We start from the raw sequence: 10,314 nt of genomic DNA, 5'->3' as shown, positions 1-10,314 counted from the left end.
CACTATTTTTGCCTTGCCTAAGCCTACCACCCATGAAAGATCACATTGCGTATACGTAATTAAAAGTTGGGTTAAAAAATAGTATAAAGAGCACTTTGCTGAAGCTACATTGGAAATTTTAAATATTTTATATAAATATTATTTATATAAAAAACATTTAAGTATTTAAAAGAGCGAACAAAATTTTGATAATTGGAAAAGTATAACGAGTTTTAAAAGAGTGTGAAAACTTAGTGCTTCTGTGTTCCCTACTTATTAAAATTTAAGGACAATTTTGGGTAAGCGGGTTATTATAGACGTCCTTGATTTTGTGCCAAACGGGTTTACTCAGAAGGGACTTAATTTAAATTAAAGTTGTCTAAGAAAATACGGAAAGTTTTCTAAAATTAGAGGAATCATACTATGTAGTTAGCTAATTTTAAAAAGAATTTCCCCATATTTTTATGAAATTTTTGCCAATTCCATTCTATATATGTTAGTTCTTTTATAAAAGAATAACATTTTAATATTTTAGTTAGGAAAAAAAAAACTTCCGTTCTCCCCGACGGGGAATTGAACCCCGGTCTCCCGCGTGACAGGCGGGGATACTAACCACTATACTATCGAGGACGTTGGAAACGCGGCGGAAAAAAGATTTGTTGCTCAAAACGCTTTGCCAAGTTCTTATTTCTAATGATTAGAATATGAATATCTATACGCGAAATTTTGTTGAATTCTCTTTCTGATTTAAATACTCATAATTAGGCTCTTTCTCTAACGCCCAATTACAGTTTTTATTTTACTTGATGAGTTTCTTACAAGTCTTTTAATCAGTTTCTAGTCCTCATTGAGTCACATTTTTAATCATAGTCGACTTCCGCTTCGTTGAGACTAGGATCGTGTTGCTTCTGTTAGGATTTGCCCAGAGAATATATGCAATGAAATTGGTTGGAAAACGAAAACATTTCGTTGAAAGCTTTAAAATCTCTCAACCAACACTTAACTAAAAGACGGGAACAGCAACATACATAACATGGCTAAAAGAAGGGGGTAAAATATTGTTATTAATGGTCTAGCCTAACACTTTTAGGCTAGACCATAAATAACAATACTGTCACTAGTCTCTTCGAAATATTAAATATTTTCACAGTTTTCCTATTTTTGACAGCAGTGGAAAAACATAAATTTTTGTTTTTTTTTTTTTTTGGTAATTTTTTTGTTGGTTTTTCTTCGTTGTTTTTTTAGCAACTAACTTTACTTTCTGCTAATTACTTTTCAACTCCTTCGTCATTTCAGTAGATGTGGGCGTATTGTGTCTATTGGTATTTGTTTTTTTTTTTTTTTTTTTGGCCACTTTTAAAAGTTATAAACAAAAATATTTAAATTTTTGACAATTTCTTTTAATGGTCTCTCAGTTGCAGTATGAACTCGAAACGGGAAACAACGGTTAAAGCTCCGATACCAAGCTAAAAAAGAGAGGTTAACTCATCGACCGACAAAGTAAACACAAAACAAAAAAATAAATTATTAATACAGGTAATCAAAATTAACTTTGCCTACAAATATGAGTTTCAAGTGAGTTTTAGTGTTACTTCAAACCGAATATACCGAAGCTCGGATTCGAAAAGGACAACATCATTTCTAAGGCTTAAATATTCTCAACATTCTTAATTCAACAGTAGAGATGTCGGCATTCTATTATAAGAGAAAGTACTTGTTGAGCTCTAGCAAAGAGAGTTGAGTCCACGGCCAAATAATTACATACTTGATGCCGCTTTAAGCTTACTAAAATAACAGTCGAAAGGGTCAGGTTCAACTTTGACAGTTTATTTGTAAGACAGCTCGAGTTTTCTAAGCCTGGTGATGCCTTCTGTAGATAGAAGTGCTGAAGTTGTCTGTTTAGTTGTCCTCCTAACTTGTTCAAGCTTTTAAGCCGGTTTCCAAACAGTCCCCTCTAGGTTTGGCATATTATAAAATTGGTTTGCATCTGATACATATATATTTTTAGGATTCACCATGTTATGGACAAGAAAACAAAATTGTGGCTTCGTAAGACATCTACTGCTTCTATTTCTGACTCACAAAAGTAAGTAGAAGAACTATTTTATGTGGCAAATCGCAACTAAGGGTGAGCTCCACAGTTTGGTTATTAACATGAAATAGATTTGAGTCATTTAAAAATGGTTACTGACAAACAATTTCAGCTCAAGTTGCATTCGCCTTCGTAGCACTACTTCAACATCCAGCTAAAGCAGGGAAGTATGTGTCAGAAATAACTACTTGATTTTGATATCACATGATTACTAATATGTTAATATTCATCTTTGTATTTAGGAATTGATTCCCGCCTGGGCTTTGGCTTTCGCCTTTGCAATAATGCGGATTTTCAATTGGTCTTGGAGTTGGGACCACAAACGAAAACCAGTTCTATTGGTGAAACTAGTAAGGATAATAAATCCTCAAATAAACGTCAGATGAGTTTTAGTGATAAGAAGTCCCTGTTAACTCCACCAGAACCGGAAATGTTTAAAACCTTCAATGAACGGAACACAGCAAGTTGGCTGAAAAGCTGGTCAAAAGATGTGAAACCACTAAAGACCAAAAACAAATCTATCAAAGTAGGCCAACAGCGAAATTTGCATGAGCAATTAGCGTCCATACAGCAACTGCAATTGGTTTACATGTTGGCCAACACCAGCAACGAATCCTGATGCAGCAGCCAATATTGATATAAAATTATGTGACCCCTGTGAATAACTACTTACCTATATACCTCTTTATTTTACAAGCGACTTTTATATCTAACAGCCTGCAAGTCGACTATAAAAAGTTGTTTGAAGAATTTGTTGATTGAAAAGTCGGCACTTGCCTAAAGACAGGCAATAGATATTTAATATTTAATTTCGGAAATAATAATAATTAGCGGGTAATTCCAAAAAGAAGCTCATCAGGCCGAAATTTCCGTCTCTAAAAGTTTTTAATCTATTCCTAAAATCAGAGTTTTTGAAGCGACGGAACCAGTCGGGTGCCTTTTTTCTTAGCTTGTACACAATTTTCCTATGTACCTATCCGTATCCTATCTGTATTATACAGACTTAGCAAGAATTAGAGGTCCCGGGGACAAGAAGTGCAAATCTCTAAATATTTATGTCAAATAATTTGAATCAAATGAAAGTTTGTTAAATTTTTTTTTAGACTTTTAAGAATTCTGTAGTTTAACTTCTTAATGAGTCTTTTAAAGATAAAAATTCGATCAATTCATTTCCATGGCAAGGTTCTAAATCATCTTTGGAAACAGATTTAAAATTCTCTGCAGAGACAAAGACCCTGGGTGACTGGATTGTTTATGTAATCAAGTGGACTTAAAGATGACAAATATTATTATGTTTACTTCTCACGATATTATTTTGCTCTTTATCGGAAGACAAGGAACACTTATGAAGACTTTTCGGAAATTCTAGCTTGAACCGTTAAATGATCCATGGGTTCCTTATATCTACTGTTGACTCTGGAGGAGTTTTGCCGCTATATTATATATACTTTGTAAGTTTTTAAAAAAAAAAGGGAATACACATTTGGTAATCTAATGAAAATACTTTTAATAATGAGAACACAAAAACTATTCTTATTTATTGGATGTCCTAAAAGTATGCCACACTTTCGACCACAGGCCAAACACTTTGATGACTTGGGTAATAAAATTGACAGTGCCATCGAAATATTTGAAAATGAAAGAAAATGCATTGTCAATTATCCACACGCAATTTCTCCGCTGAGTTTATTTGCAATTCATACATTGACCGCTTCGGTCTGCAATGTTTACCCAGACCTTAAACGGCCACATTCGCACTCACGACCAAGTAGTTGGCATTAGACTTGGCTAGTTTCATTTTTCCATTTTGGCCGTCAGTGCAAGTAACGTCTATTACATAAATCTTTTGGGCTGTGTTCGTAAGTCTCTTTGTTTCTTCTTTTCGGTAATTAAACACAATGTACCAAAATGAAATGAGCAAAAAAGCCAACTAACTTTAACTTGTGTGTCTGTGTTAATTACCTGTTCACTCCCATGTCGTTTAAGAGGGCGTGGGCGCTCTGCGGCTATTAGTTATTTACTTGGCAATTTGTCTGTCCAAGCTAAAGAGTTATGCAAAACACAAACACAAAATATTAGACTTTATAATATCAAAAGTTTAAGCTATCATTATGTTCAGTGAACTTGAACAAATGTCAAGCCCTCATCGAAATTGAGTTCAAAACGATACGTGTTTCTTTTTCATATTAGCTTTAAAACATAGGTACATACATATATGAATAATTGAAATTCTCAATATTCTCAAATGGAACTGTAGTGAACTGAATGACCAAGGGTAATTAGTATTTTAGTTTCATTTTGGCACCATTAATATTAGTTTATTTTACGAAAACCTAAATATGCGAGCACTTACAATATTTTATTTGCATTAGAAAAATTAGCAAATATGGAGATTTTTTGAATGGCGTTACAGGACTATAATAAGATAAAATATTAATAATTACAATACTTATACATGTGTAAATAGTAAAGATGTTTCACTATTCTGTAACTAATTAGAGTGATAAGATGTTAAGAGAAACCAGGACCAAAAACAGAGATGGGATTTGAGTTTCCATATAATTTATGAAAGGATTATTTGGCCTTCCCTTATCGAACGGGTTAACGCCACAGCGAGGGATTTGACTTTGATTTACTAATTTGCTACATTCTGAAAATTCATTAGAAGTAGTTGGATAAAACATTTTTAAATAGTTTTTAATAGGTTTAGTTTACATTGAAGGTTTTGCAGCAAACACTTGAATTTAACAAACGATTCAATGGAAGTGCCTACTGCATTTTATGAAAATGTAGTTTTTAGTTTTATAATTAAAGCCCTAAGATTACTAATTTAATGTGCATTTAGGCCAGTTAAACCTTTTTGTGAATCCAATAAAGAGACTCCCATCGCGCTCCTTCTCAATATATTTATAAAGTTTTGATTCATATATGTATGTACATATGTAAGGTTATTATGATTATTGTCATTATTTCTTTAATGAAGCCTCGAAACTGACTGAAAGTCTCAATGCAACCGCCGGGTATGATTGTCGTTATGACCCTAAAAGATGTCGCATAAGATTGAGGTAAGGGATTATATGAGCACGAGCCAATTATAAAGAGGATTGGAAAAAGATTTATATGCGAACAGAATTTGTATAAAATTTTGAACAGTAGACAATCATTTTGTTTTGTTTTTTTAATACCCAGCTTTATTTGACTACATTTTGGGGCTTTGTTTTGATAGGTATTCTAAAATGTAATTTGTTATGGAATACATTTGAGGAACATATGAATTTGTGAAATCAAAAGTTTGAATCTACTTTCGGGTAAATTTACTATTTCGAGTATTCTAAATGTTATGTATATTCTATTTCATAATTAATAGGTTACGTTTGGAATGAATCAAATGTAACATGTGGAAACAGGGAGTTATTGTAATGAATGTAAATGAAATGGGGACAAGAAGAAAATAAAGCACGCTACACATAAAGAAGACTACACTAAATATGGCTTAATTTTGCTTAACGGCCTTAATTTGTCGAACTTTTTCTTTACTTTTTGCACAAAAACAAACAAAATCCATAAAAAAAGGTTGGTATGTGGATATGATTTAATTATGAAAAAGCAAAAGTAGCTTCAGACCCTGTCGCAACCTTTCACATGGCCCAATACCCAAGCTCAGGCCCGGAGAGCCCAGGCCCTACACATACGTAATTGATGTGCCAAAAACTCTGCGACTCAAGTGCGCCAATTTAAGCTGGAGTTGACGTTAATGGAGCAAAAGCCATCAGCCGGTATTACAATGTCTCTCTCACTCTTTTGCTCTCTCTCACTCTCTCTCTCCCATTCTCTGTGTATTTTTGTCGCTTTCCATATCTCTTTTCGCTCTCTCGAATGTAGCAGCGCATGCGCAACGTTACGTGATTAATAACCCACCCCCCGCCCGCCCCCAGCAAGCTTAAGCTCAGCTTTTTTTTTTGCGCGTGTTGCATGTCCAATGAACATTTTATTTTTCAGTCTCTCCGTTTGTCAGTTGCAGAGCGAACGCGAAACGGGCAACAACGGTTAAAGCTCCGATACGAAGGAAATAAAAGAAGGGCCAATTTACCCACTGCCAAATTAAACAAAACAAACAAAAATCCGAAATATCGACAACAAATTATTAATACAAAATGTAATTATGCCATTTATATGTACGACTCGGTGTGTGTCTCTTGTGGATCTCAATTTGGAATTTGTTGGCATTACTTTAAACCGAAAATAGCAAAAGTCACTTTCATTTTTTATTACAATTTCTTTGCACTACAAATATTTGCTAGTATTATTAACAACAATTTTGTGTGTGTGTGTGTGTGTGTGTGTGTGTGTGTGTGTGTGTGTGTGTGTGTGTGTGTGTGTGTGGAGCTAAAAGTGTAAATTGAATATTTTTAACAGACCAACAGAAATAAAAGAAATAAACCACAAAAATTTAACCAAATAACATGCAAGGCCAAACGCCAACGCCAACAACAGAAAAAAAAAAAAAAAAAACTTTTAAAATATATGTTAAAAGCTGTAAAAAAAAAACAACGAAGAAAAATAAAAATAAATACAAAACATAAAGCTTGGCGGGCGCATTGACGTTTGCTGTTAGCAAAACCAAAAACCTTAAAAAAAAAAAAAAAAAACCAAAACCTCATTGAACAAAAGTGAGAGTGATTTCCAAACAGACTTCTTTTTTGTTGTTGTTGTTGTTGTCGTTGTTGCTTACTTATTATACCCTCTAGCCATATGACTTGAGTCGGGTATTTCGAGACCAATCAAAGTGTAGGCCACGCATGGTCAATAAAATGTAAAAAAAAAAATCATATCTATCGCCACATAAGAGATTACAATATTCCAGCAGGATAGTTAAAGCCACTCTAGTAATGTAAAATTATGAAAATTTGCGCCTTAAAGTATGCCATGGGCTGTTTAAGAATCGGCTATAAAAGATATAGAACTTTTAGTGTGCAGATATAAGTTTTTGTTAAACAAACCCAAAGAGCAAATTCGTTATCCTCATAATATTCCACAAGTTCTCCATTACGTTTAAAGAAGTAAACTTTTGACTGTCTATTGCATACTTAAGGGAGTAAATTTTAAACATACACTCATGGGCTGATCTAGGGCTGTAAAATAAGATAAACATTGAAAGAACTTTTGGAATGTACTATTCGTAAATAACAATCTTCGAAGCAAACATTGTTGATATAGTATTTTTAAATTACAATTCACACGAGGCATGCATATTGCATACTTTAAGGGGCGAATTTCCCCCATTTTACAGACCTAGATCCGCCAATGAATTGCTTTCTACACTTCTTCAAGTAGGTGAACTCAATTAGCAATCAATTATCTACAAATTAAAATGAATTTTAATGCATAATTGAAGCAGGGTATCTACTAGTCGACCCGTTGACTGAAAGTGCAGATTTTTTTTTATTTTGGCCATATGTTGTATGAAAATGTGTAGTATGTAAATTCATGTTGGTATCGAACAGTAAAATATTTCAGCTATTTGTTATTTGTTATTTTTGTTGTTTCACACATGACGAACATCTCTAAATCGCATGGCAGTTGTTGATTAATTTTAAGACTCCCAATCAGACATTGATTCGAAGATTGCGCAAACATTTGAGGCGGTTTGCGAAAATTCTACGCTTTGGTTGGCATGTTGTAATATCAGGTTGTATTTTACATATATTTGCAGTGTTGCAGTTTTCGTTTTGGTTTTTGGCATGCTTGCTGTAAGTTGTCTACTTGCTGATCATGTTTTGGCCAAAAAAACAATATCGAAGCTCTGTTAGCCTCTGCCTCCCTCTGCTGCTCTGTCTGCTGCACAATAGTAAGTATAGAAAGACAGCCCAAATGACGGTAAATAAACATAAGAAAACCCCGAAACTGGTTTGGAGACACTACCAACATCTGTTTCAATCTGGCTCGTAAGTAAGAGGTCCAAAGCTCAAGCCTCAGACCAGGCCAACACCGAATAGGCACCCAAAGCGCGTTTCAAAGTTGTTGCCGGTCTTTGTGTCAAGGTCGACAATGTCTAACAGCAATGCTGATGCTGGGTTTGCTCTGTGGCATTGTATGTAGTTTGATTTATTCATATGTAGGTACACACACACACACACACATATCTTTTATGTTGTGTAGAACAAAGTCTATCAATTATGAGGTAACTTTTGAACTCATTACCATTAAAAGTTTAATGACACCACTTAGAAGCCAATTTAATGGTCTAGAAACGCATTAGCTGAGCCTACAAATAAATATAACTATCTTTATTACCTCACATCCATCTGTACTAACATTATTAACTTATACTTAAATGCGAATATCTTTAAGTAAAATGATGATAAGTTGGAAATTTCATCATAGTCATTCAGAAATACACTTTGAGCTGAATTAAAAAGTTATTCCAAATTAATTTCAAGCACATTAAAATTCAAATATTTGGAAATACATATATTTACGTTTATTTTTTAGTATATTCTAATAAGTTTAAAATAAGTCAAATCAGTTTTTAAGCAAAGTTAAACTTCCTTTCTGTTACTCAGATGTTTTAATATACATTAACTAAGTTTAGTTTCGGCATTTTCAACTTAACAAAATAATATTGTAATATTGTTACAATTAATTATAATATCGAAATCGAATTTCTACGAAAATATTCAAAATATTTGTATACGACCTTCAAAGTGAAATTTCAACTCCCGCAACGGAACGATGTGACTCATATTCACACTTGGCCATCTACCAAGTTTTTATTGTTAACTGACAATGGTTAAGCAAAAGTCTCATAAAAAAAAACCTGGGGTTACATAAGAAACAGGCCTCAAGAAACTTGAATATTTTGGGATGGGTCACAGAGTTGTAATAGACTAAAACTACATATGTAAAATAAATTTCAGCTCAAAATGTATCCACCTTCATAGTGCCATCGCAACTGCCGACCTTGTTGTCATTAGTGTTCTCCAATATACCACCGATTAAAAAGGGTAAGCAACAATCAATCCTTAAACTCTATGATTTCGATTAAAATATTGACATTCCATATTTTTGTTAAGGAACCGATTCACGTCTGGGCTTTGGCTTTCGTTTGGGCGATAATGCGGACTTCCAAATGCTTGTGGAGTTGGGACCACAGAAAGAAACCCGTCCCATTGGTGATCCCAGCAAAGAGGATCAATCCTTCAATAAGCGTCAAGTGAGCCCAGATGATAAAAGGGCATTGCTGCGTCAACAATTTCGACAACAACTACAACAGGAGGCGGAAATGTTAATGACATCGACAGAGCGTAATGCAGCCACATGGTTGGAGAGTTGGTCGAATGGCATGAAACCACAAAAGACCAAAACCAAATCCGTCAAAGTAAATCCACAGCCGAGTTTGCAAGGGCAACCAACATCCATAGAACAGTTGCAATTGCTTTACAAGTTGGCCACAACATCAACTTCATCATCCACAACGACCTCAACCACACCAGCTCCGAGTCCTGACCCGGCATTTGCTTTGAAATTGGGTGGCCCCAGTGGGTTCAGGCTGCCCCCACCCGCTCTCGTTCAGGACACCAACACATTGAGTCACGGTAGTGGTGCGGCAAAATCAAGAGCAGAGATCACCCAGGATCTAATGGATGTTAGTTTGGAAACCGAATCTTAGGTTGTGAAATGTGTGTAGTCCTCACTTAATTGGTAGTCGCTTTGTAAATATATTCAAATTTTTGTACTAATAAATAGAAGTGATTTTTATATAAACGCGCCTGCAAATATGCTTTAAAAAAGATAAAGAACTGCGAGGTCGACACTCGCCTAAAAGCAGGCAATAAATAATAGACAAATGCGTTTATCTACATTTTACATATGAGTAAAAATGTATCTAAATTTGTATGACTATAAAAAATTTGTACGCTATTGAAAAATATTTTAGGGTAACTTTTAAATAAATATAATTCAAGGGGTCAGGCTTATGGTCAATTAAAGGTATTTTCCCATAAGATTGATTTGTTAACAGAAAAATGGTTTAAGTTTAAAATTCAGCAAAACATAAATCTAGTTAGATTACGATCTGGTCGATCCAGATCGATCTTCGCCAATATTTTTTCGCTTCATTTAGTTGCAATTCCCAATTAGTTTAGGCATTAAAGACATGGTCATTGCAAGTCTGGAGTTTTGATGATAAAACTTGTTGGTTCTTGTCTAGAAATGATCCTCTTTTAGAAGATTGACCTCAAGTC

General features: G+C 34.3%; 1 protein-coding gene and 1 non-coding gene across 2 annotated transcripts; one reads left to right on the top strand and one right to left on the bottom strand.

Annotated features, from left to right (window-relative positions):
- Positions 1-537: 537 nt before the first annotated feature.
- Positions 538-609, bottom strand: TRNAD-GUC (transfer RNA aspartic acid (anticodon GUC)). Its single transcript has one exon. It is a non-coding gene; the product is annotated as a tRNA-Asp (tRNA).
- Positions 610-6,093: 5,484 nt separating this feature from the next.
- Positions 6,094-9,835, top strand: snsl (snustorr snarlik). The gene is made up of 4 exons (XM_068285596.1): positions 6,094-6,227; positions 7,785-7,919; positions 8,989-9,075; positions 9,145-9,835. The coding sequence occupies exons 2-4, from the start codon at positions 7,844-7,846 to the stop codon at positions 9,738-9,740; spliced, it is 759 nt and encodes a 252-aa protein (XP_068141697.1). The 5' UTR covers positions 6,094-6,227; positions 7,785-7,843; the 3' UTR covers positions 9,741-9,835.
- The last annotated feature ends 479 nt before the right edge of the window (positions 9,836-10,314 follow it).

The sequence above is a fragment of the Drosophila tropicalis genome, unplaced genomic scaffold (assembly GCF_018151085.1).
Source record: "Drosophila tropicalis isolate 14030-0801.00 unplaced genomic scaffold, ASM1815108v1 contig_413, whole genome shotgun sequence".
In the NCBI taxonomy this organism is placed as follows: Eukaryota; Metazoa; Arthropoda; class Insecta; order Diptera; family Drosophilidae; genus Drosophila; species Drosophila tropicalis.
Note: the sequence above shows the minus strand (reverse complement) of the source record. Positions and strands in the feature narration are given on the sequence as shown.

Excerpts from the sequence above, each read along its gene's own strand:
- snsl (XM_068285596.1), top strand. The coding sequence starts at position 7,844 with ATGTTTTGGCCAAAAAAACAATATCGAAGCTCTGTTAGCCTCTGCCTC. Across the intron at positions 7,920-8,988 it reads GCTCTGTCTGCTGCACAATA|CTCAAAATGTATCCACCTTC; the intron begins GTAAGTATAGAA and ends AATAAATTTCAG. Across the intron at positions 9,076-9,144 it reads TATACCACCGATTAAAAAGG|GAACCGATTCACGTCTGGGC; the intron begins GTAAGCAACAAT and ends ATTTTTGTTAAG.